The 26,523-nt window shown below is 45.2% G+C and overlaps 1 protein-coding gene across 1 annotated transcript; it reads left to right on the forward strand.

Moving 5' to 3' along the window:
* The first annotated feature begins 8,139 nt into the window (after positions 1-8,139).
* Positions 8,140-24,985, forward strand: ZC3H12A (zinc finger CCCH-type containing 12A). The gene is made up of 6 exons (XM_051987715.1): positions 8,140-8,372; positions 9,592-10,176; positions 19,514-19,653; positions 21,344-21,578; positions 22,431-22,537; positions 22,907-24,985. Exons 2-6 carry the CDS (start codon positions 9,641-9,643, stop codon positions 23,854-23,856), a joined length of 1,968 nt encoding a protein of 655 aa, XP_051843675.1. The 5' UTR covers positions 8,140-8,372; positions 9,592-9,640; the 3' UTR covers positions 23,857-24,985.
* The last annotated feature ends 1,538 nt before the right edge of the window (positions 24,986-26,523 follow it).

Here is a 26,523-nt window from a genome sequence, read left to right on the forward strand (position 1 = left end):
TCTGGAAAAATTGAATCATTGAAATATCTGAATACCAAGACCAAAAACATGAAAACTGCTCAGATATCTTAGAACCAGAAGATAAAGTAATAGAACATATCCACCAATCACCTCCTGAAAAAGACACTAAAATGAAAACCCCCAGAAACATAATAGTCAAAATCTAGAGCCTGCAGGTCAAAGATAATATATTGTATATAATCAGAAAGATTACTTTACAAATACTGGGGAGTCACAGTGAAGATTACACCCAGTTTAGCAGTCATAAAGGAATGGAAGGTTTGAGATATGTTATTACAGAAAGCAAAGGATATAGATTTATAGCCAAGAACAACTTGCCCAGTAAAACTGAGTATAATGCTATAGGGGGGAAAATGTATCTTTAATGAAATAGAGAACTTCCCAGCATTCCTGATGAAAAGATAAGAGCTGTATAGAAATTTTAAAGTAAAATGTAGGAATTAAGAGAAACATAAAAGGGTAAACAGGAACAAAATTAATTTGTTTACATTCTTATATAGAGAAATAACACATTTCCTCTCAACACTATCATCAGGGATCATAGAGTCTTATTAGATAAATCTCAAAAATCTTAAGAGAAGAGTATAAAAAAAGGGATAAGGAATACATGTTGGAAAAGTGGGGGAAGGTGATGATGAAGGAAGATGAGGGAAAATTATCTCACATGAGATCAGGTTATACAAGTAGATTTCTCTACAAGCAAGAAGTAGAGGGAGCAGTTGACTCTTGAATCTCATTTTCTTCTGAACAGTAGGAAATAATACACACACACACACACACACACACACACACTCACACACACTTTGTCCTAAACAAAATAAACTCTATCTAAGGATGTATGAAAATATTTACAATTTTGGAAGGAGTGATAAAGAATGGAACTCTGGGGTGATGCCCGTAAATTGAGAAATAGATGAATGATTTATAGCATATTAATATGATAGTATACTATTGTGCTACAAGAAATGAAGTATACTATTGTGCTACAAGAAATGGTTTCAGAGAAATCTGGGAAGACATGAAAAATGATGCAATGAAATGAATAGGAGAACAATTTATGCAAAAACAACGCGGTAAAGACAAGCTACTTTGAAACAATTAGGAACTCTGATCAGCATAATGACCAACCAAACATGATTTCAAAAGACTAATGTTAAAACGTGCTACCTCCCTCCTGAGAGAGAGAGGTAAAAGACCCTGATTGCAGAATGAGATATAATTTTTTTTGGCTATGGCTAATGCGGGAATTTGTGTTTTTTCTTTATACAAATTTGTAATTGAATTTTTTATTCTTTCATTCTTACTTAATGAGAAGGGATGGAAGGAAAAGTATGATTTTAACTAATTAAAACATTATTTTTTTGTCATGAATAAAAAGGACCTTAGAAACCAACTAATCCAATTCCCCTATTGTATAAATAGGAAAACTGAGGCCCAAAAAGGAAAGACCATAAGTTAATAGATTTAAAAGTTCTAGAGACTGGAGTTGTGAAATGATCCAACCATTCTGGAGAGCAATTTGAAACTAGTGCATCAAACTGTGCATACCCTTTGAGGGGGCTGTGTCTCTACTGGGTCTATAACCCAATGAGATCGTAAAAGAGGGAAAAGGACCCACGTGTACAAAAATGTCTGTGGCAGCCCTTTTTATAGTTGCAAGGAACTGGAAACTGAGTGGATGCCCATCAGTTGGAGAATGGCTGAATAAGTTATGGTGTTATGTATGTATTAGAATATTGTTCTATAAGAAATAATGAGCCAATTTCAGAAGCAGAACCAGGGGAACATTGTGCTCAGTAACAACAAAATTTTGTGATGATCAACTGTGATAGAACTGACTCTTTTCAACAATGAGGTGATTCAAGGCAATTCCAATAGATGTGATAGATGGAAAGTACCATGCAGAGAGATAACTATGGAAACTGAAAGTGAATCAAAGCACAATATTTTCACCTTTTTTGTTGTTGCTATTGTTTGCTTGGTTTCTTTTTCCTTTCTCATGTTTTTTTTCCCCCTTTTGATCTGATTTTTCTTATGCAGCATGATGAATATGGAAACATATTTAGAACTGCACATTTTAAACCTATATCAGATTGTTTAATATCTTGGGGAGGCAGAAGTAGGGAAGAGAGGGAGAAAAATTTGGGAGGTTTTGCAAAGGTAAATATTGAGAACTATCTCTGTGTGTATTTGGAAAAATAAAATACTATTTTAAAAGTTTTTAAAGTGCAAGGCACATTAGAAGTTCTCTCATCCAACAGTCCATTTAAAAATGAAAAAACTGAGGCCCCAAAAAGGTCATAATGTTGTACCACAGTTCCCTTTTGATGTCCTGAGCTAGTTTCCCCATTGTCCTATCTGCCTCAGGTTATAATCTTTCCCTCTTAATGTTTGATTTAGTTACTCTGCCTCCGCTTATAACCATTCCCTCTTAATGTTTAATGGGATAAAGGTCTTTATCCATTTTAGACATCATTAGAATATCTGGAGCCTTTCCAGTACCTCCCATTATGTCATCCTAGGTGCTTCCCCCCATTAGGTTATCCCTATCCAGGTACCTCTCTCATTATGTCATTGTTCTTGTTATCATATAAAAAAGCTTGCTGTCTGACACTTAATGCTGGATTCTTTGAGATGATAGTCTCATACAGCCCTGGGACCCATGGATCCATTTGGTCCCAGTATATATCTCCATTTAATAAACTATTGAATTGGTCTCTAATCTCTGTCTTACTCAATTTCTCTGACATTACAATAGGATTATAGATTTAAAACTAGAAAGGATCTTAGAGACAATGAAATCTAATCTTTTCGTTTTAGAGGTGAGGTAACAGAGGTTTCAACTGAATGGATGAATTGCCCAGGGTCCTATAGCATCTAAGTAAGCATCTGAGTAAGATTTGAATTCAAGTCTTCCTAACTCCATGTTGAGATGGAGATCCAAGATAGGATCCAAGTTGCCTTAACCTGAATACTAGCTCACAGTTCTCCTAACATTCAGGCTGCTCTCCTTTATACCCCACAGACACCTCTCTAAACTTCAAGAATTCTCCTCTCCTTCCCTCTCCTAAAAACTAATTCCCAACATTAAAAAAAAAAAAAAGCTTAAAAAAAAAAACCCTGTTTCATTTCTCTTACCCCTTAATCCTCATCTTTTCAAAGTGAAAAGGCCTCAGATTTTTGAGCCTTTCTTCTTACCTCTGCTACTCTAGCTTTATGCCTTTTCTCCCCATATCTCATGCATTGACTATTCTCTGGGCCTTCACCAGAAGCAATGGATAGACGTTACAAGGAGGCTATATGTCAGGAGAGACTTCCTCACAAGAACAATTGCCTAAAAATGAAATGAAATGCATTGGGAGGTAAGTTCTTCAAGGACAAGAACTGTCTTTTGCCTTTCTTCATATCTTCGCCACATAGCATAATTTCTGGCACATAGACACTCCATAACTGCTTACTGACTGGTAGATTGCATCTCCTTTGAGATCTTCCGTAAGAGATTAGAGAACTACTTGTCAAGGATTCCTTTCCTTAAAGAGCTGAACTAGAGATGGGTTCTCAAATTTTGTGATTCTGTGACAAGCTTCCTAAGCTGCTATATGTCAAAAAGTTCTTCTGCCCATTGCCTCAGTTCCTCCTAACTTGAGTTCACTGACAAATTGTATATTCTGGTTAATTGGATTACTTAACTCAGAGTGAAGTAGAAATTCTTTTTGCTTCAACTTTTATAGAAAATATTTCTCTTAATATAAATTTTATCTTAATTATCCTTGATAAGTACTGGTATTCAAATATATGAACAAAAACATGAAAATAAATTTGAAAAAAATGAGTATGCAAGCTGAGCCAAACAAAATCCAAAGTGACTGTCAATGATTACAAGATGAGCCTATAAGTTCTAAAAGTTGCCAATCAGTAATGCAACTGCATAAGACATATATATTTACTTTTACCTAGTGGGATTCACATTTTGTCTTCTTGATCCCTTTGGACTTTTTACTCTGTATATAGCAAAATACAAATCTGTTGTTACTGTTGTCTTTAAATAGTCATAAACAACATGATGTACAGTGGGGGGGGGGGGGGGGGGAAGATGAGTACCCTGCTGGAACCCTTCACTAGACTGGAAGATCTAGTCAACAAAGGAGGAAGGCACTGAGAGAAGCTAAAGGAAATGGGATAGGGATACATACAAACACACACACACACACACACAAATACAAATCTTACTTTCATTAAGCTTACATTTTAGTAGAAAGAGATTATTAACGTAGGGGATGGTAGCTAAGGAAAATAATTTTGCTCAGCAGAACCATAGTAGAGTAACCTAAGATACTTGGAAAGAAAAATGGCAAAACTGACTGCTTCATGGCTCCAGAATTAGAAGATTTGGGAGTCTTCACAGCTTCAAGATCATCTAGCATTTCGGTTGCCCTTTTCTGGACACTCTCCAGCTTATCAATGGTCCTTCTAGGATATGGTTCTGGAATAGAATGCAGTGCTCCTTATCTGAGATGCAGAATCCAATATCCAATATATCCCCACACCTGGAGTCAGGAATCCTAGGCTTCAGTCCTGGTCCTATCACTAACTTCTTATAAAAGGGAGACTAAGTCATTTTCCTTCTCTGAACTCCATTTTCTCCATCTGCTGAGGGAGAAACCGGACAGCCTGTCCTGGTAAAGTGATGCAAACAAACTTAAGTGGATTTACATTCTCTGGAAGAAACTCTTCGGGAAAGACTCTTTTCATACACAAACCTAGATGGTCCCACATCCTCTGGAAGCAGGAAGAAAGATAATCTAAAGTATGTACCTCTTCAGATGAAAAACTTAAGTAGCCTTGCCTATTCCCTTCTATTGTTCTGTTCCTAATCACCTGATATTGCCCACCAAGAGAGCATTTTCTTGATGTCTTCCTAATAATAAAAGCCTTTTCTTATCACAGCGTTTTATGTTAGCGAATTTCTCGCTTCCAGCCTGCCGCGTTTTGGAGAACTAGCTGAACAACCCAAATTCCTGCCACGATCCATACCTCATCACATCTACAAAATAAAGAAAAGACATCAGAAAGTCTTTAATCTGGAAATTTTCTTCCTCTGCTCTATGAGGTAAATACTGATAACAGAGATGGAGTTGGGTGTCTCAGTAGTCAGAAAGGCCTTCTGAGACAACTGGGACTTGAACTGGACTTTGATTCACATCTCAAGTCTGATACGTACTAATTACTACTAATAGATCCCTTAATATTCCTGGATCTCCTGTATAAAACAAGGAGATTGACTAAATGGAAAAGAGAGGAAGAAAAAGATAGGATAGGCCTCAAAACTGAGTGGGTGGAGGACTTAAAGGGGCTAGAAGGGCTGGATTATAGAAACTCCTCCTTTTATGTCAACCTACATATGTCCCAAATCCCAAAGCTTCCTGCCAGCGGCAAAGGGGCTTTCTGGGGCCTTTACCCAGTTATTTACCCAGGTGTTTTCCTGCTCCTGAGGCTCTGGAGACTCCACCCAGCATTTGGAAAGAACATCCAACAGTTAGTGAGAAGCTGCTGGGAGGAAGGGGATGTCCCCTGGAAAGCATCATTTGACTACAAGAGATACTTGGAACTGGCTCCTAGTCTTCCTGATTGCTAAATCCATTTGTATGTGAACCAGGGATTCCCCAGAGCAAAGCTGAGTTCTCCAGAATGGCATTTGATCTTCCCTATCTTTAGCAGAGAGACAGCCTAAACTGGTAAATTCCAGTTATCCCCTAATATGTCACTAGAATATAGCAGTTATTTAATAAGTGTTTATGGACTGATTTTGCCTGATTTATCCGGAGAAGAGCAAGTCCTTAATGTGACTCAGAAATCTGGCACAGAAGTTTGACAGGACATCAGAGGTCCAACCCATACCTAAAAAGGAATTCCTTTCAGTAGTATCTCTAACTTCCATTTGAAGACCCCTAAAGATGAGGAATTTACTACCAGTGCAAATAAAATTTGGAAGGAAAGAGCCCAAAGGATCTGCTACACTTCCAACAACATTCCACTCTAGGACAGAAAAGTTCCTCGAGATTTCCCCTTTCCCCGATTCCTCTCCCATTCTAATCTTATCTCTTCTGAGAAGTCTTTCATAATAACCTTCCCAACACAGTCTTTCCTCCGGGGAGCCTTCCATAGTATTTACAAAGTATGCCTAAGTGCCTTTTCACTTAGCATAGTACAATTTATTAATTTCTTCCCCAATCCCTGTGTTTACATTGTAAATGTCCAATATGTATGTATCTGTGAACATGTTACATTCCCATCACAGAATGTAAACTCCTTGAAGGCAGGAATTTTTCACTGTTGCATTTTGTATCCCAGTGCCTAGCATATAGTAAGTCCTTAAAAATGGCTTGTTGACTGATTGGTTAACTGTTTTTCTCTATTTATCTGGCTTCCCACGCCCCAAGGGGGAGGAAAAAAAAGGCTTTGAACTCTCCAGTAAGGCAAATAGCAAGGTCTCCCTACAGGTGGAACACAGGATCCCCTTTCCCACTTTGTAGTGACTAATGACAGCTGTCAAGAACTGAGTCCATATCCATTGCCCCTGAAAGGTCCATACCTAAAATCCAATCAATAGAGAGGGATGGATGGTCATTCCGGTCCTATAAATTGTAACATGTTGAAATCAGGACTTGATGTTTCTGCATATAGTAGAAGCTAGTGGGATTGGACTGAATTTAATTGAATATGGTTTAGGGAAAGATCTCTGAATAGGGAACAGCTATGAGAGAAAGGTCACCTGTAATATGAGGAGAAAGAGACAGAGAGACAGAGCTACAGACAGAGAGAGAGAGAGAGAGAGACAGAGACAGAGACAGAGAATCTGAGTTTTACTGCCAAGCTACTCCCTGAGGCAAGGAAGGAGGAGCACAGATAGGATCTTTTGGGCCTCAAGAGGACTTTTTGTTCTTTTGTTCCTAGCCAAATACTTTGCATTGACAAATTATCAAAACCCCACCCCATAATTACTGAATTTAATCAGAAAACCTCTTCCTCCTTATGTTATTTTCCTCCTTGTTGGTGTTTTTCTCCAGGTTAATTTTAAGTTTTGTTAGAGAACTTAGTTCTAGCCTTTTTTTTGTTAACTGCTGAAACCCCTTTCCTTGCTAAAAAATACTTATGGGTTTAGCTCACTCTTCGCAGTGTAACAAAAATTTTGCCCCTTGATTTGGAGAAGTCTAAGCCTACAAATTCTCTTGGAACAACTCCAGACATGATTTGGTTAGGAGACTGGCCCTTAACCCCAATATATCGGATACTCACTTGTATATATATACACATGTGTATATACTAAAACATTGCTGTGGAACTTTGGAAAAAATAGCCTAGATATTGCATAGGTTATCACATTTGATTAATCTTCATTAACTACTCTGTAGTTAACAGATGAGAAAACGGTCTTTAGAAAATGACATGACTCGTGCTCAAAGTAAGTAAACCCAGCTTTTCCCATTAATCCTAGCTGCTTGACATGGACCGCTTGGAGTATTTTAAGTGTCTCTCTATATCTGCACAGCAGCGCTTGTGCAGCTCCTTAGGACAAACTCAGAGTAAAAACGGATCTAGAAATTATCTAATCTAATCCCTTCGTTTTACAAATCAGGGAACTGCAGAGAACAGAAGCCCCAGAGGGGCTCGCCCTAGATTTTGAACCCGGGTCTCTGAACCCAGGAACCTGCGCTCATTTTCTATCACATGATGCTGTTTCTTTATGCCCACTCCCACAGGCCTAAAAAATGAATGGACGTTAAAAGGACACCAGGTGTAGACAGAGGCATGTCCCATGAGCCCGCCCTCCCCTTTCCCCACTTCCTCTTCCTTGGCCCCAAACCCACGTGGAAACCGCGCTTCACGGGGGCTGGAGAAGCCAGTCCCGGGTCAGAGTCTGGTGGTTTCGGCCAGCTTGGAGAGTCCGGGCCAGGCCCTTAGACCCACGCCGAAATACACGCTGCAGCTGCCCCGGGGGAGAAAGAGGCAGTGGGGCCGCCAGAGTTGGGGGGGGGGGGGGGCGGAGAGGCGTGTCCGAAGCGAACCGGGGAGGACCGGCCTGGCCGGAGAGAGGGGAGGAGCAGGAAGGGGCGGTGGCGACGGCTGCTCCGCCTCCTGCCTCTCCACCCGTGCCCGGCCCGGCCCCGCCGCCTCCTCCTTCTCCTCCTCCTCCCAAAGGGCAGCCACAGCGCTCCTGCTTTCCCGACTCTTCGAAACCGCCGCCACCTGTCGGGACCTGCCCACCCCCCGGTATAAAGTCCCGGGGACGAGCCCTGCCCCCCCGGAGTCGGACCCCCATGGAGACACTGCTGGGCACAGCGCACGGCCGGGTAGGAAGATCACGGCGCGGATGGGTGGGTGAAGGGGGGGGGGGGGCCGAGGGAAGAATGGTCTGGTCCCAGCTCGAACCCGGGGCGGTCCTCCCCCAACTTAGCTGAAGTTGTCTCGAAAGTACGGATAGAGGCCTCAGGGGCTAAAAGGGGTAGGAGGGGAGCGGGACAGCTATAGTCCATCTCCGTAATGGGCCTGAAGAGGAAGACGGAGACAGGCCAGCCCAGGGAAAGGCCGGAGCCTCTTGGGCCCCGGGGCGGAGTCGGGGAGAACTGTCCCCAATCTCCTTGGGCGAGGATTAGCCTGGCCAGATGGCACATTTCTCCACTGCTTCTCTCCAACTCTCTCTTCCCTCGAAAGTTTCTTTCGTACTTTTCTGCCCCTTCAGCAGTTTTGGGAACTTCTCTCTGGGTGCCCAAGTTACGTGACCTTGGCAGTGCCTTGGGACCGTTGCCTCAAGTCTGGATGTAAGAAACAGGATCTGGAGCGATCTCTCTTCCCTTTTCCCTTTCCCACCGTCACCTTTACCGTGAGATTGGGACCCTGGCCAGGTCTTAGTTGAGCTTGGCTGGAGGGGATGAATTCGCCACGAGTTTAGTTTGGTTTCTTGACCTCCCCCCATCCCGCTTTGCCAATCTGCCAATTTATCAGGTCCCTCCCTCACTCTTTTCCTAGTTAGTGGGATGGTCGGAAGGCTTGGGAAATGATACAACTGGAAACAGCTGCCAGGACCAGTGGGAGGGGTGGTCTGTGAGCTCTCCTTTCCCCCAATCAGAAAAGCTTTGTATGAGGGTGGGGGGAGAATTTGGGAGAGGTCTTGGGTTCCCAGGACTATTGGGGAGGTGATACTGTTAGAGAGGCTGGGTTTGTGAGTTTTTTCTGGCTATGCCTTTCTGGCCTCAGTTTCCTTGGCAACATGATGGCCAAGAGTACTGGAGATTTTGGATTTGCAGAATCACTAAATCTCAAAACTGAAAGAAAAAAAATCTAGTTCCTTTCTTTAGAGATGAAGAAGCAGGCTGAGAACTAGAAAGCGATTGGCCCAAGTTGTGTCAAAAATCAGTGTCAGGAACTGGGATTTGAATCCAGATCTCCCAAATTCAAACCAGAGTACTTTCTTTTACACTGTTTTATACATAGGCCTAAATGAATGCCCCCACCTCTTCTCTCTACCTTGACCTCTCTGATTAAGTGAGCATCTACTTTTTTGGTTTACAGAAGCTGGAAGGAACTGGGAACTTGAACTTGAGCCTTCAGGAAGAGAAGGATGAACATGGACCAGAGGTCCCCAGAAGTCCTTATTCCTCGAAATGAGGGCTCTCCACATCAAGCCAATCCTGCCATGAATCTTTCGGCTGTCCAGGAGAATGCATCTCTGGGACCCGCCAGCCTGGGGCTCCTTCCCAGACGGCGGGAGAGCCCCCAAACCAGCCGATCTGGTTCCCCACACAACAGAACTGTGATGAGTGCCCCAGAGCCAGGCCAACCAGAAGGATTGGATGATACAGAGCTACAGATGAAAATGGACTTTTTCCGGAAACTAGGCTACTCGTCCGGGGAGATCCAGGGGGTCCTTCACAAGCTGGGACATCAGGCTGACACCAATACTGTCCTGGGCGAGCTGGTGAAACACGGGTCAGCCACCGAGCGGGAAGCCCCACTGGATGGTCCTACGGAGCCCCCACTGGTGCCCCGAGGTGGAGGGACCCCAAAGGCACCCTCTCCTTGCCCTCCACCCTCTGAAGACAAGGAAGCCAGTAACCTGAGACCAGTGGTTATTGACGGGAGCAATGTTGCCATGAGGTCTGTTCACTCTCTCTGGATAGTATTTTGTCTCTGTTTTCATTGCCAGTTTACTTAGAGTTTGGAATGAAATGAGCATATTTGTCCCTGGCCCTCATTGCAGTCCTATAGTCAGATTTGAGTTTGATAGTTATCCTGGTCACACAAGCATGGGGTAACATGGCAGGCTTATGGGGGGTCTGTGAAACAAACATTCATTTAACTGCTGTGTGCATGGCACTGATGGGTACCCAATTCTGCCATCACCAAGACACAGGTACACCATCTAAAATGTTACATTTCTTATAGGAGGATAAGAAGGCCTTCTCTCCCCTTGGGGGAGAATTGGGTTTGCATCTCTGCTGACCTCACTTTCCTCATATTCAGAAGGATGTGGAGCGCATAGGAGCTTTCAGTTTCTAGAAAATACCAGCTTCATTATCTCTCTGAGGAAAGAAGGATTAATGGTTTGAGTGCCAGGCTTAGAGTTCTGAAGGATTGGGTTGAAATTGCCACTTTTTTACATTTACTACTTAACATGGCCATGTTAGTCATTTAATTTCTGTGAGGCTGAATTTTCTTGCCTTGAAGGGTTGTTTGGCTATATATAAGATCTTTGACAAACATAAAAACTCTTGATGCTAAGATAACCCTTCCTCCTCAAATGGGGGAAGTTGCTCCCAACTCTTTTTGCTTGAAAGAACCTGGATGAAAAGCAGTTAATTCCCGGCTTGTAAAGTGAGTAGGTGGACCCAGGGGGTGAGCCAAGTACTTAGACCTCAGGTGAGCCAGTGAGTCACCTGCCCCTCTGACTCAGGGGACTGTCCCTGCCAGAGCCCTGAGACATGGGGAAGGTGCTTCCTGGAGCTGACTAGGGACAGCGCCTCCTGACATGTTGGGTTTAAGCAGGAACACCCCTGTGTAAAGAGAAGGTAATGGGGTGGCTTGCATCCCAGCTTTTTTGCTCGGGCCCCAGCTGGACGCCGTGAGTTAAGTGGTCCTAGAGGTGTTACTGGGAGGTCCTGGGAAAATGGTCATACATAAGCTTAAACCTGAGACCAGGAGTCAGGAAGATCTGCATTCTAAATGCTGACTATGACCTTGGTCAGTTTCCTTCCCATAAAATTTCAATAAAATGAAAGGCAATGAAGTAGAATTTTTCAGCCCACTCATAAATCTGAGTGGCTTGCTAATGTAATTTTTTAAAATGTAAAAATGTAACTGAAATCTCCTGTCTTCAGTTTCTTAAGTGTTAGTAAAATACAACACATCTGATTTTGGGCAGTTAGTGACATGCTTTCCTTCCTTTACATATGGGATAACCGGGTCAGACAGGGTAGGAAGGATCGTAGATTTACTGTGGTAAAATTGGATAAGGTCATTCAGCAGATATCAGAGACTCCCAGTTCCCAGCCCAGCTACTCTTAGCCAGTGAGAGCTAGACTGAAAGACGAGGGAGTAGCTAGGATGGCCTTGGATACTGGGGCCTTCTAATTTCTCTCAACTTTCCTTTCCTATTTTAACAATCACTGACAAGTCCAGTTCTGAACTCAGAACAAGACAAGTTGGATTTGGGGCTGCCTGGATGTCGGGAAAGGATTTCTGAGAGAAAGTCTGACAAATCACAGTTTAGTGATTAGTGGTGGATTCTAACTCTGAGGGGCTCTTGACCTTTACTCTCCCTATCACAGCTCTGTTCAGCTCTAGCTGCAGAGGGCTACTCAACTCCTCATGCTATTCATTGTTGGTATCCCAGGGAATTGGGGAATCTCTGCTTGGATGACTGGACCAACTGAAGTGAGTGAGAACAATGGTGGGGAATCTTTCTAGTGTGTATGAGTTTAGGATCACTTGGGGGTCTCTGTGTGGTATGAGATTGTGTTGTGTAGGATGTGAGTACTGGTTTGTATAATTGGATGTGTATATATTGAATGTCTCCAAAGTTAGAATTTTTTTTTTTAATTTGTCTTTGTTTCCTAACATAGTACTTGGTTCCAAGTAAATACGTAATCTGTGAGGATGTTGGGTTGGATTAAGAATTGTCATTCTGGATTTGAAGTGGGAGGGCCTGGACTCAGATCCCCATTCCCCTGTGTAATGTAGGCAATTTCTGACCCTCGTTGGACCTCCATTTCCTCATCTCTAAAATGAGAGTTAAACTCCTGTAGTAGATCCTCAAGAGCAGAGGTTGTTGTAACCCTAGCCCAGTGCCTGATGCCCTATTGATTTTGTTGGCCCCTACAGGCCTTTCAGCTCCAAATCCCTGAGCCTTCAATGTGGATTTTGGATTGGGTGATGGTCTGCTGTGAGATTGATTTTAGGGTTTGCTATTTCAGGATAGTATGAAGGGACTGGTTGTCAGTGGCCTTGAATGTGTAATGTTTATTGGGGTGTCTCCAGATCCTGTAAGTGTATGGGGTGGGAGGTGCAGGTGTATAAGACAGGGCAGGGGGCTTCTCTGCTATATTTGTGTACAGTCAGTTTGGGGTAAGGAAGAAAACCTATCTGTTCCTTGGCATGTGTGTAGTAGATTGCTGGGACAACAGCGTGTGGGGGAGGGAGGATGAGGGGTTGGTAAATCCAGCCGGGCCCGGCTTGGAGCAGGCCAGAAAGGCCGGGCCCAGCCCTGGAAGCCATGTGGAGCAGGAGAGGAGAGAGGTCAGGCTGGGCTGGGACCACAGTCCCCTGCTGGCTGGGGTTTTCATTGCTCCCCAGGAGGGGAATTCCAGCCCTGACTTCCTGTATTGGCTGTGTTGCAAACTGGGTGCCTGCCCTGCCTGACTACTCCCCCCCTCCACCCCCCACCCCTCCAGCGCCCCCACCATATGCAAATCGGGTGGAAATTAACCTCTCATTTCCTTCTAAGGGAATTTTCTTATAGCCTGTTGCCAAATCAGATTACCTGGGGAGGGCTTCTTCTCTCCCTTCCCAGGGACTCTGGGAGAGCCTGCTTGGCCATATCTTCCCCCCGCCCCCCTCCCTCCTCCTCAGGCTCTGGGACAAGCTACTTTGATTAGAAAGAAAGTTTTTATTAAACATTAAAAGCTGACAAAGCTTAGAAGGGGCACGTTTTTGATTCGGCTGGCATTTTTCAAGCACCTACTGTGTGCCTGGCCCTGTGTTATACTTTAGAGAATGAGCCATGGAGCTGTGATTTCTTGCCTAGGAAACTCCCAGGTGAGATTGAGTTCCTTGCCAGTGCCAGTCAGCACATTCCCTTCAACTGTCTCAGAAGAGGGCTTGGAGAAGTTAGCACCTTCCCAAGCATATGTCAGGAGGCACTTGAATGTAGTCGGATCTCTCTTGGCTTCCAAGCCAGCTCTAACCACACTGTGCTGGACCCTGGAACACAGGGACAAAAATAAGTAGCTTCCATTATGGGGTAGTGAGAAATGGAGCCTTTAACTTTAACTTCAAGCATCATGTGGCTGTCCATTCCTTCCCACTGAATTGCCCTGGCCACAAACGCTATATTGGGTAGATTTTTTTTACTTGTTAAGATTTCACAGTAAGACAAAGTCTTCTAGGGGCAGCAACATGTGGCCTCAGACACATAATTGAGTGATCCTAGGCAAATCACTTAATCCCAATTGCCTCAAACAAACAAAAAAAAAAAAGACCAATTCTTCTCAAAGGAGTATGGGTGGACTATTCTTTTGGGTTCTGATTGCCCAAGGGGGCAGAGAAGGGAGTTTGAGACTTTTGAGAAAAAGTAGACTTATAGGAAAAAAACAAAGGGGAGCTTTTGAGACCCTGGAGGAAAAGGGAGTTTCACATTCATTCAAAGCTCTCTGGCCAATAGTTTCCTTTGGGAGCCTACCTAATGGGCCATGACTGGAGAATACCAGTCTGTAATGTTCCCTCACTTCCCCTACCTCCTGAGGTTTTCTAAGGTTTGACTGACCATTCTTGGAGGGAAGGGGCCGGACTCAGGAATCTTCCAAAAGCAAGTAGCCCCTGGTTTGGTAGCTAGAATCTTCTCTGTGGGGGAGGTCCAAGCCAAGACTCAGTGCCCACCCTGTGAGCAGGTGGGTAGGTGTGTGGGTATGTTGGCACGTGTCTGTCCCACACCCAGAAGAGCCCTTTCTGACATGTTTATGCATGTGGGTTAAGGCAGGAGTAGGTTGGCTGTTTTGCCTCAGAGCTGAGGAGCCACCAGCTGTGAGAGTAAATGGGATTGCTCCCATAATGTGCCTCATCCCACCCCCGCCCCCACAAACCCACTCGGCTGCAAGAAGTAGGGAGATGAAGGTGTGTGCTACACCTAGGCCAGCTGGCTTCTTCCAGGAAACTTCCTGTGACTAACCTCACTCAGCCCAGGAGTGTGGGGGGCGGTGTTTGTGTGTCGGTGTACATGCACATCTGTGTGCTCATTTTCTCATTCAAATGAATTCCAGACTAACAGTCAAAAATTCCCGAATTCAAGGCCTTACACTTGCTTAACATGTCTTAGCAGTGGGTGATTCCAGACAGACCTTCTGTGCCTCCTGGCAACTTCTTAAAATCTAATCAAACCAAACCGCATTTATGTGAGCTTACCGTGCGCCAGCCCCTGTGTTAGCCCTGGAGATAGACAAAGGCAGATGACTCCTGCCCTCAGAGAGTTCCCAGTCTAATAGGTGAAACAATATGCAAACAACCTCAGAGATACAGACCAGATAAATCTGACTAGAATTAAGGAGGATCAGGAAAGGTTTCTTGCAGGAGGTGGGATTTTAGCTGAACCTTAAACAAAACCAGGATTTAGATTTGAAGAGGGAAAGATTAAGACCAAGGAGCATCTCTCCTAAATCCACAGAGGGAATTTTTTAAACCTCTAGGGGAAGAATGGGGGAGAAGAGAAGGGAAGGGATTCTGGAGGGGGAGAGGGAGACTATCTGTTTCCTCTCTATTGCCGCCTACCCCAGTCCTAGACCTGCCCCCTAAGCCTCAGCGAGCATCGCCTACCAGTGTATCTCCATTCCCATCAGTCTGGGGTTCAGTGCTATTTTCAGTGCAGCTGAGGTAAGCCATACATAAAAAGCAAGAGTCTTGAGCTAAAAGAGCTCTGATCTAGTCCTAGCCCTGCCACAAACCAAGGTCATAAGTGTGACCTTCAACAAATCATTTGATGTCTTTAGGCCTCAACTTCCGCCTTTCTAAAAGGAGGGGAGGTTGGACTAGCTAGCTAGTTAATCGCCCCAGCTGGTCCTTTCCTGGCCAGCTGGGTTTAGAACACCCAAGTGGGGGACAGAATGAGCAGAGGATTCATAGAAGTGGTTGTTTTTGTTGTTGTTTGTCCTCCCTTCTCGAAGGGGTCCATGACATACAAGTGAATTAGATTTGAGTGGTCACTTGCCTCACTTTCCCCTCCCTAGCCATCTGGATTCAGTGGCCAGATACAGATCAGAAACCCTAGAGATGGCTCTGGATGCAATGGCCTTTTTAAGCTAAGGTCTTTCACAAATCTCAGCTTGACAGAAAGAGGAGAGAGAAACATTCTTCCCCAGAAAGGAGGGTTTCTAGTGGAGAGGAGATGGGGGGGAAAAGGAGGGAGAAGAGTCCAATGGACTCAGTTCTTTGAAGGGAACTTGGAGGTGCAAGGTTTCATTTTGAAGGGGAAATTCAGCTCTGGAGGAGACTCACGCTCACCCAGCTAATAATGGAAGGGTCATTTCCCTGGCCGCCTTCTTTTTCCTGCTCAGCCTCCTGGTATCCTTTTCTGGACACCTTCTCTGGGAGCTACTTCTTGCCCTAACTGGGAGCTCTTTGCCCCTTTCCCCAGCTGCTCTCTGGGTTAATTCTGGGCTTGGTTGGTAGGAGAGTGGGCAGGCGGACAGACGCCCCAGAATGGGAACATCCCCGACAGGATGTGGTTTTCAGCAGCACTGCCTTCTTTACGTAAGATTAGTCTGTCTGATTTTGCCAGATGCATGAGTTCTCAATTCTTATTTGGGGCAGGGGGGAGGGAGGAGTAGGCAGTGGGAGAGAGGCCAGTGAGGCTAGGGAGTTGGCAGTCTGGACCTCCCACCCAGAATCACCAAGGCCCTGATTGCTTGGAAACCCTCTGCCACCTTGAGTTAATGTGCAGCTGGGCCTGGTTACATAGCAACCATAGGAGACTGAATTGATAGGGAGAACAGGGGGTGGTTTACCAGCCCCTTGTCTCTCCTGATTGCCCTCATAGTCATGCTGGGCTAAGGGAGAAAGTCTTTATTTAACCACAATGGCAGTATTTTTCCACTGAGAGAGGGAAAATGGGGATCACTATCCCCAATTTATAGACTGGGAGACTGAGATTCAGTACTGAGAACCCAGATGTCTGGTTATCTCATTTCACACCTACATTAGGGACTACCTTCCTCCCCCTCACCTCCAAATTTCTAGTCTAGGGGAGTTTGTTTATCTATTTGGGTTTTATATTTAATATTTTATTCTCAGTTACATGTAAAAACAATTTTTAACATTTGTTTTTAAAACTTTGAGTTCCTGATTCTCTCCCTTCCTGCCTCCCTACTCCCCCCCCATTGAAAAGGCATATGTGAAGTTAAACACAAAATTTCCATGAATGTCATTGTTGCAAAAGAAAACAGAGCTCCCCCCCCCAAAAAAAAAACCCTCAAGAAAAATAAAATTTAAAAAAAAGTATGTTTCAATATGTATTCAGAAATTTCTTTTACTGAATATAGGATAACATTTTTCATCATAAGTCCTTCAGAGTAGTCTTGAATCATTGTATTGCTGAAAATAAAGTCATTCACAGCTGATTATCTAGGGAAGTTTGTTTAGAAGAGCAGTACTTTTTAAGTCTGTGTGTCCTGGACCTACTAGATCTAGCTACATATCCTTTCTCAGAATAATGTATTTAAATACATAAAATAAATTGCATAAGATTATAAAGGAAACTGATTGTGGTGAAAAATAGTTCTCAGAATAGATATTTTTAAAAATTCATGGCCCTAGGTATAGGACACTTGAATGACAGCTACATTAGTCAATCAGCAAGCATTTCCGGAGAATCTTTCCAGATTCAAAGTACTATTTCCCTTGCTGGGAAAACAAATCCAAGGAATGAAAAATTTCAACAAGTAATTGCCTTGTACAAATATATCCAAACACCCAGATATAAAGAGAAGAGATTCCTAAGAGATTCTTAGGAAGAACCAGAAGAGATTTCAATCTTCTAGTTTAGATCATTAAGGTCAGTTGATTAGGTGGCAGAAGGATTCCAAAGATAGATTTCTTCAATGCCCAAATCCTCTTTCTTCTTCTTCCTAACTGTGTGACTTTATGACACAGGTCACTTTAACACTAGTCCTCAGTTTTCTTATTTGTAAAGTTAAGGAGTTAAACTAATTTGTCATGGATAGAGTGCTTGAATCCAGAGGACATGGATTCAATTCCTGTATTACATAATTGTTATTTGTATGACCTTGAGCAGATTACTTAAGTGGAGTTCAGTTTCTTCATCTGTAAGTTGAGGGGGGTGGACTAGGTATCTTTTCCAAGGTCTCTTTCAACTCCACAGCTCTGATCCTGTGATTCTAAGATCTGTCTTAAGATTAGCCTTCCATCCCCCAATTCTTAATTCTATTCTCTCTGGCCATAGATCATGCTGGTAAGTCTCCTCATTCAGACAGTTCACACACTCAAATCCTAGGGATGTTAAGTACTGTGAGATTGTTTTTGCCCAGCACCATATTCTAGAGCTCAGGTTCTGTTGGGGCAAATGGAAAGTTAAAAGAAATGACAGAACTATTCCCCTATTACCTCTTAACCCCAGTGCCTTTCCCTCTGTTAATTATTTCCTATTTATCCTCTATACAGATTACTTTGTATATATTTGTTGCATGTTGTCCCTTTCATTAGATTATAAACTCCTTGAAAACTGGAACTGTCTTTTGTCTCTTTGTATCCATAGTACTTAACACAGTGCCTGGCACATAGCAGGCACTTAATAAATGCTTATTGAATTTTCATACAGAAAGGCCAAATAATCTCCAGCAGAGACACTGAGTTCCTAATGCCTTAGGTCCGAGCTACTGGTTTCCCCTTAGGGATTCCTAAATCCATCTAGGTCTATCTCCCTTAGCCTTATAGTAATAGGATATGAGTATGAGGTGTATTTAAATCTGAAATGATCATTATCTTCTTTATGAACTTCCAAGAACAGCTTATTCATTCCCACAATTTTGGCTTTCATTTCTATCTTGAGAAAGGAATTGGAATGGGAAGGTTTAAATTATTTGCTATTTAGATCTTTGAATTATAACTTCGGAGTTGTGAAGAACTTTAAATGTACACACACACACACACCACAGAACTGGGGCTCAAAACCCAGATCTCTTGACTCCCAGTAGTAGAATTCAGGAATTTCATTAAATTACTTTGAGTTGTTTTTATAGTAGGAAATGATCCATAAAATCATTTAGTCTGGTTCCTTCTTTTTACAGATAAGGAAATTGAGAGAAGAGGGGCTCGGTTCATATCACATAGAGCAAATTCATATAGGAAATTGGGCAAGAGGCTAAATATCCTACCTCACTGGCCAGTTTTATCTCCTTGGAGGTGAGATGAGGTCATAGAATAATCATCATCATCATAATAACTATATTTGTGTAGGGCTTTAAAGTTTGCAAAATTTTTGCAAATATCTTATTTGATCTTTATAATACCCCTAAGGGAGGGAGGTGCTACTATTATCCCCATTTTAAATATGAGGAAATTGGGACAGACAGATTAAGTGATTTGCACAAAGTCCTGCAACTAGAAAGAGCCTGAGACCAAATTTGAATTGAAATTTTCCTACCTCTTCCTCCTATCTTTCCTCCATCTATTTGGCTCATATAGGTAATATAGCTACAGTTATAGATAGAGAGTCATAGCATCATTGATTTTTAGATCTGAAATGTGCTACCTTGGAGATTTATGTATTTTACACAAGATAAACTGAGGCCCACAGAAAAGTCAATCAAACTCCAGATTCTCTGATTCCTTTTTTCTAATCTGCCATGTTGCCCCAAGTGGGCACAGAACTCAAACGTTCTGTGTTGCCAGGTATGTCTGAACCCCTGGGGAGTTGGGGCTGCCAGATTCCTGGGTTTTCCCTCCCGTTAGAGGGGGATAGGGCCAAAGGGGAATTCCCAGCTGGTGATGCTGTGGGAGACTGGCCAGATGGCCCAAGGGAGTTCCCTGTTAGGACCCGATTTTTCTCATTCCTCAGATGGAGTCTTCAAGAGGACATGCAGTAACTACAGAAGCCAAATCTCTCTCCCTTCCTTTCTGGCCTGATAAAAATTGAACCCTGTGTCTTCTTGTCAATTGTTTTCTCCTCCCTCTTCTGTGTGGATTTACTCTATGATTTCTATCCATCTTCTAGCCATGGAAATAAGGAGGTTTTCTCTTGCCGGGGCATCTTGCTGGCTGTCAACTGGTTCCTGGAACGTGGCCACTCAGATATCACAGTGTTTGTCCCCTTGTGGAGGAAGGAGCAGCCACGTCCTGATGTGCCCATCACAGGTAAGGGGGGAGACATATAGAGCCTTCTCTGGGCTTCTGGGAGTGGGGAGAAAGGCGGGAATAGGAAAGGCCCTTAGATCAGGGAATGTTGGCCAAGCTAGGGTCTTGGGAGAGAATGTCCTCCTCCCTGCTTTCCCCCACCTCAAGCAGGGATTCAGAAAAATGGGGGCCGGACAGCAGTTTTGCATTTTCTCCCTATATTGTTCTGCTCTCTCTCTTTTGGATTGTCATTGCATCTACCTTCTTTTCTCTGGCAGGAAACTTTTTTTTGCCTTGCAAAATGTCTAGGTTGAGGACCCCGCATTTCTGTGGGAAAGGAGCTAATTGGGACCTTTTAGTGGAGATGTGGGTTGCTGCATAGGGGAAAGGGAAGTGTAGGTGCTGCCAACACCAGCACTGTCCAGAACAGACTGGGCTAAGGTCAAGGACAAGATTGTTGTGCTTCTCGATGGTTATCAAGTTGATCCCATTTCTAAAATATTTGAAGGTTTACAAAGAGCTTGCCTCACACCAGGCCCGTGAGGTCAGCGGTGAAGGCACCCCATTGCAAATGAGAAACATGCTTCTCCGAGGTTCACACAGCTAATCTAAGCATAATTAGCCAGGACTCTCAACTCGGACCAGTTGGCAGGTTAAGAACCTCAGCCATGGCAAGTCCCTTGACTGGGAAAAACTGAGGGCTCTCATCTTTAGCACCACATTCAAAGAGGGGTATGTTTTACTGAGCTGAGAACCCCAGTAGGGTGGGAAGTTCCTTTTTTTTCCTCTCAAAAAAAGTATCTTGTGAAATCATTTGAATCGAAATCCACCTACCAGTTCAAAATGAAACCAGCAGGTCCAGATACACTTTGCATTGAGCCAGTGTTTGAGTCAGTTCAATTTCCCAGCAGATAGAATCACAGATTTAGAACTGGAAGGAATTCAGAGCTACCTAGCCCAATCCTCATCTGCTTTCAACCTCATCATTGTGCAGATTAGGAAATTGAGGCCCAGAAAGATCATATTATCCTAGAGGTCAACCTTGAAGGAATCTTGGAGGCCACCTAGTCCAGTCCCACTGGTTTTAGATCTGCAAACTGGGGCCAGAAAGTCCTAAGTGACTTCCTTGAAGTGAAGTAGCTTGCCCTGAGGTAAGTGACACAGCTAGTAAATAGCTGAGATATGGGATACAGTCAATTATTCTAGCATCTTTACTGCCTCAAACCCTCACTGCTGTGGGGAAGACTACATGATGGAGTAAATAGGGTGCTAGACTTGGAGTCAAGGGTAAATGATTGCAGTGTGCCAAGTTCTGCAGCTAGCCCTGGGAGTACAAATAGGAAAGCAAGTCTGTATTTACTGTCAAGGAGTAATAAACCAGGAAGATAAGAGTTTCAAGTCCCACCTTTAACATTAGTTAGAAAACAAACAAGTGACTTGATCACTCTGAGCCTCAATTTTCTAATCTGTAAAATGGGGGTGATCATAGCTTCTTCACAGGATTGTTTGTTTGGAGGCTTGGATGAGATAATACACATAAAGGGGTTAGAATTATTCAGTAGTCAGGACTGGAGAGGGAGAAGAGGAAACACTAGCCCTGCACTCAGGGGCCCTTGCTCTGAAAGGTGAGACTCCCGAATCCTGGAGGCGGGTAGCCCGAGCGGGCGGTCCCATGGCTCCCTACCCTCAGCTTCCCACCTCCTCTCCGCAGATCAGCACATCCTTCGCGAGCTGGAGAAGAAGAAGATCTTGGTATTCACGCCGTCCCGGCGCGTGGGGGGGAAGCGGGTCGTGTGCTATGACGACCGATTCATAGTGAAGCTGGCGTTCGATTCTGACGGCATCATCGTCTCCAATGACACCTACAGGGACCTGCAGTGCGAGCGGTTGGAGTGGAAGAAGTTCATAGAGGACCGGCTGCTCATGTACTCTTTCGTCAATGATAAGTACGTCCTTCATCCTCCTTCCCGGCCCGCACGGGGGTAGTGAGGGTCTCCTGGGATTCCACTTAGTTAAAATGCCGATTTAAGCAGATACCCCACGCCAGGCACTGTGCTAGCAACTGGGGACATAACATTGAAAGACACCGGTCTGGAAGAACTTGTCTGCTACACGAAAAAATAACAGGGGTCAGGGAACAGCGTCCAGACGTGGGGGCCACTTGCACAAAGGCCCAGGGATGGAACGAAAGGCTCCCCTCCTTCTTAACTAAGTACCTCTCCCGAACGGGCAGCAGGTGGGTAGTTCTGCCCAGGAGTGGCTGTGGGTTCATTGGGCCAGCTGGGGTCCTTAAGTGAAGACCAGGTGGAATGAGTCAGGCAGGTTCAGAGAGCCTTGGTCCAGTGCCAGCCTTGCTGCTTAGTAGCTAGGTAACTTTAGACACATCCCTTCCCCTGCCTGGGCCTGTTCCTTCCTCTGAAATAAAATGGGTTGGTCTCTACGTTCCAACTAAATGCCATCTTTACGGTGCATGTAAACGCCAACCTTATGGTCCAGCCCAGATGGTGTTCCCAGTGTCTGCTGGGTCCGGGCCTCCTAATGCCCCACCCTAGTCACCTTTGGCACACTTGGGGAAGATGAGCAGGCTTTGAGTTTTGGGGTTGTGTCTGAAGTTTAAGCCACATTGGGGGTGTCGTCCCAAGATCTGAAGCTCCATAGATGCTGGTCCCTGGGTCCCTCGGGTCTCTTCAGAGCTCTTCAGAACCGTTAGGCTGAAGCAGAAGCCGGGGGTCTGACTCCCAATGTCACAAAACTAGGGATGTCTGACGGGGGACTAAGGCTCTCTCTTGGTTTGCCAGGTTCATGCCACCCGATGATCCCCTTGGCCGCCATGGACCCAGTCTGGATAACTTCCTCCGGAAGAAACCTCTCATGCTTGAGCACAAGAAACAGCCCTGCCCCTATGGTAAGCCTGGCCACAAACTCCTCCTTCCCTCGCCTCTGCCCCTCACTTAACCCCACCTCCCAGGAGCCTCCATGGACACTCCTCACGCCCAGGTTAGAGAAAGGAGCTGGGTCTTAGCTGCGGGTCCCAGTTCCGCCTCTCCGGAGCTGTGGCTTCCACTTCTGTAAAACGTGGGGCTAGGTGACCTTCCTTGTGTTTGTGTTTCTGGGAAGTCACATGTAAGCTCCATTTCCTCCTCTTCGGATGGGGATTGGGATGAAAATGTGGGAGCGGGGAAGATTATTGCCATTATTCTCCCTATTCCCCTTACTGTCCCCTCCGAGCCTCCTCTAGTCCTCGCCTGGCTCACTCCCCCATGTCTCCCCACAGGCAAGAAGTGTACGTATGGGATCAAGTGTCGGTTCTACCACCCAGAAAGGCCGAGCCAGCCCCAGCGCTCGGTGGCAGATGAGCTCCGAGCCAATGCCCGGCTCTCCCCACCCCGGGCACCTGCCAAAGACAAGAAATGCCGCCAGCCTTCACCCACACCCACTCCAGCCCCCGGGTCCCTGCCTGTCAAGAATGATCGGGAGCACTGGCTACCGGAGAAGTTCCCAGGGGCCCAGCAGCCTTCCAGAGGCAATGGGGATGGGCAGGCGAAGACTTACACCCAAGTCAGGAGCCTGCCGGGCGTGAACTTTGGCCCTACAGACTGGGGGCCCCCTCCCCTAGACTCCCTCTCTTACATCTCCCAAGACTGCCTCGACTCGGGCATCGGCTCCCTGGAAAGCCAAATGTCCGACCTCTGGGGCAGCCGGGGGAATGGGAGCAGCCACGGGGAGCCTGGGGAGCCTCCTAGAACCGGGGGCAGTGGCAGCAACCCGCAGAGATGCACCTTCCTAGGCCGAGGTCACCTCCTGCCCTATGGCCCTGAGCATCCCCCGAGCCCCTCATCCCTTTCATTCTCAGGCTACGGCCGCCCTGTGGGCACTGGGCAGTTCAGCATCCCAGCGGAGTATCCTCCACCTCTGGGGTATGCACCACGAGAGTACTGGTCAGAGCCCTATCCAATGCCCCCTCCCACAGCAGCTAGGGCTCCCCCAGCCCTTCGGGATCCCCACCTACTTAATTCCCCAGCAGCCTATGGCGCTGAAGCAGCTTCGTGGGGAGCTGGGACAGATAGCTTCGCCAAAGAGCGGGCCAGCCTGCGTGTGAAGCTCTGTGGCATCTTCCCCCCACATCTGGTGGAGGCTGTGATGAGACGCTTCCCGCAGCTTCTGGACCCCCAGCAGCTGGCTGCCGAGATCCTCAGCTACAAATCTCAGAACCCAAGTGGGTGACCCAGGGAAACTTCCCAATGGCACTCACAGCCCCTCAAGGAGGGGGTATGGGCCTGGGGAGGGGGCTGCCTTGGTCCCCCACCGAACCCAGTCTAACTATGACAGTGCCCCTAGTCTGTCCCTGGAGTTACTGGGACATTACAAGGACCAGGCTCGTTTTTAACAACTCCCCTTTTCTTGGCACAGGAACCCTGTGGGTTCCTGAGCATCCCTGAGGGAGAATCTTACAGCAAGAAAGGGATCCCCGAAACCAAAGAAATACTGTAACAATTGATTCTGGTCTTGGACTAACGAAGACTATCTGCCTCTGACTTTCTCACTTCCGTCTCTGTTCCATATACCTCTTTCTTCCCCTGTCATTCTTTCCTCTGACTTTCAGAGCTATCTCATTCTCTTAACTCCCCTGTTTTTCCACCTCTCATCTACTATTCTAGGTCTCCGTCTCTCATATCTCTGGATCTCAGTCTCCGTTCAAGACCAGAAGCGATTGCCCTGTTGGTACACATTGTATCAGAGTTTAATGATGAGACAATAATATTTGTCCTGTGGCTAATGCCCCAAGCCCTCTTTCTTCCGAGGACAGGAGGGAGGGGAGGAGAAGCCAGGGAGGGAAGGAGTCCATCTCCCTCCTCAGCATCTCTGACTCCCTCTCTCCAGGCTCTGTCCTTAGGATAACAGCCTCTCACTGGCTGGTTGGGCACCGTGTGCCCTCCGAGGCCCCGGCCAGGGCCCCCCAACCATGTACGCCAATGATGCCCCAGGGCCGGCGAGGTTTCATGTTAGTAGTTAAGATGGTTTTTAAGAATCTCTCTCTCTCCTTGTACCTGCTGTGGCTACCATGTCTGCTTTTAATTTGCCTCTCTTAAGTGTATTTTTTTTTCTCCCAGACCCCTGAGAATCTGGGACAGGGACAGCAGAGACTCAGGACCCCCAATAGTCCCTGATAGGACTATGCCCAGAGGGTATATCAGTGCTGCATGCAAGTCAGGAGCCTCAGACAGGTATCTCTGACCTCCATTAAGAGGCCTGTCTGTGCAGGGGATGTGGGGGAGATGCGGGTTTATGGAAAGGTATATTTTAGATAAGAGTGGTTGCTTTCTGCTATATTACTAATAAAATTTTGACTTTAGTTTTATGTGTGTGGTATTTCTGTTTGGATTTTATTTCATGGTTTTGGTTGGAGTGGAATTAGGAAATGATGTCTTCAGAGGAAAGCAGCAAATGGGAGAAGTTATAGGAAGGTAGTCTTGGGCTTATTAGAAAAACTTTTCAGAATTCTGACCAGCTCAGCAGGGAATTATGAATAGGGAGTTAGTAAGGCTATGTGGGTTAACAAGATGCCTTCCCCTGGGAGAGAAGCAAAGTTCCTTCCAACTTGGATCCTGCTAGCCAGCTTGGGGTGACTTCCAGCCTCTAAAAGGAAAGACGTGCTGCTACTGCAAGACAGGTTCTCCTACTTGAGAAGGGGAACCTCGGTTCCAGCATTTCAAGCCTCCTGCCTTCTTAGGAAGTCCAGGGCTGGGTTCCACCATCTCACACACACTCACACCCTTTGTTGGGGTTTCCCACATACATGCATGCTGACGGCAGTGGCCCCCCTTCCGAGGAAGGAGTTGGGCAAAGAGGCCCGGCCTCTTCCTCTTTCCAGTCTTGCTGGTTGGTTTGCTGGTGGGGACTGATTATCACCCTAATGACCTCTATGAAAAAACACCAAGGATTCTTTGGAAAGAGCTAAGAGGAAGCCAAGCTGTTGAACCCAAAAAGATCAAAGGACTAGTTCCTTCTTGGTCTTTGGGGTTCTTAGAGATCATTTAGGCCAGACCTCTAGTTTCATGGTGGCAAGCCATATGCCCTCCCTGAAATGCAAATCACTCGCGTCATGACATCACCTTTCCAATGTCATGGTCCTCTTCAAGACAGAGGAGGAACAACGCTATGCCCTAGATCAGAAGTGTGAAATGAGATTAAAATGTAACTGGAAAATTTGAACAAAATAAAAATCCAATGGAAAATGGATGTTAACATTGTTTTCTAAGTCAATATGCAGCCATTAGTTCCTAGGTCACCCAGCTGCCAAAATGATGCAACCTCTGTCTGACCATATTTCTTTTTGCTACTCAAAAATCATCAGAGGATTGGGGCCAGCTGGGGTGCAATGTATAGAACAGCCCTAAAGTCAGAAGGACCAGAGTTCAAATCTGGCCTCAGACACTTAATACTTCCTAGCTGTGTGACCTTGGGTAAGTCACTTAACCCCAATTGCCTCAGCAAAAAAGAAAAAAAAAAAAACATCAGTGACTGCAAGATAAAATGCAACCTATACCCTGGCATTGCCTTCGGTGATTTGGTTTCATTATTGTGTTTTTGTTTCACTCTTCATCTTTTTAAAAAACTTCTTTTCATCCATACTTCACAAGCTGATCTCCAAACTCCAGCCTCTCTCAATTTCATCTATTCAAGCCAGGCTTTTCTCATGCCAACAACACAATCTGTTGTCAAGGACACAGGATTTAGAGTTAGGTTCTACTTTCTAGGCTATAAACTTGTCTGGTGCTGGAAAGTCCCTTTCCCTCTTTGGACCCATATGTGTAAAAAAAACGGTTGAGCTAGATAATGTATAGTAAGTAACCTGTCTTTCTTTCTATTCATTTATTTTGAAGGCCCCTT

This window comes from Antechinus flavipes, chromosome 3 (assembly GCF_016432865.1).
Source record: "Antechinus flavipes isolate AdamAnt ecotype Samford, QLD, Australia chromosome 3, AdamAnt_v2, whole genome shotgun sequence".
Lineage (NCBI taxonomy): Eukaryota > Metazoa > Chordata > Mammalia > Dasyuromorphia > Dasyuridae > Antechinus > Antechinus flavipes.

Bases quoted from the DNA above. Each gene is read 5' to 3' on its own strand.
- ZC3H12A (XM_051987715.1), top strand. From the start codon at position 9,641: ATGAACATGGACCAGAGGTCCCCAGAAGTCCTTATTCCTCGAAATGAG. The intron at 10,177-19,513 runs GTCTGTTCACTC...TCCATCTTCTAG, and splicing joins GGGAGCAATGTTGCCATGAG to CCATGGAAATAAGGAGGTTT. The intron at 19,654-21,343 runs GTAAGGGGGGAG...TCCTCTCCGCAG, and splicing joins TCCTGATGTGCCCATCACAG to ATCAGCACATCCTTCGCGAG.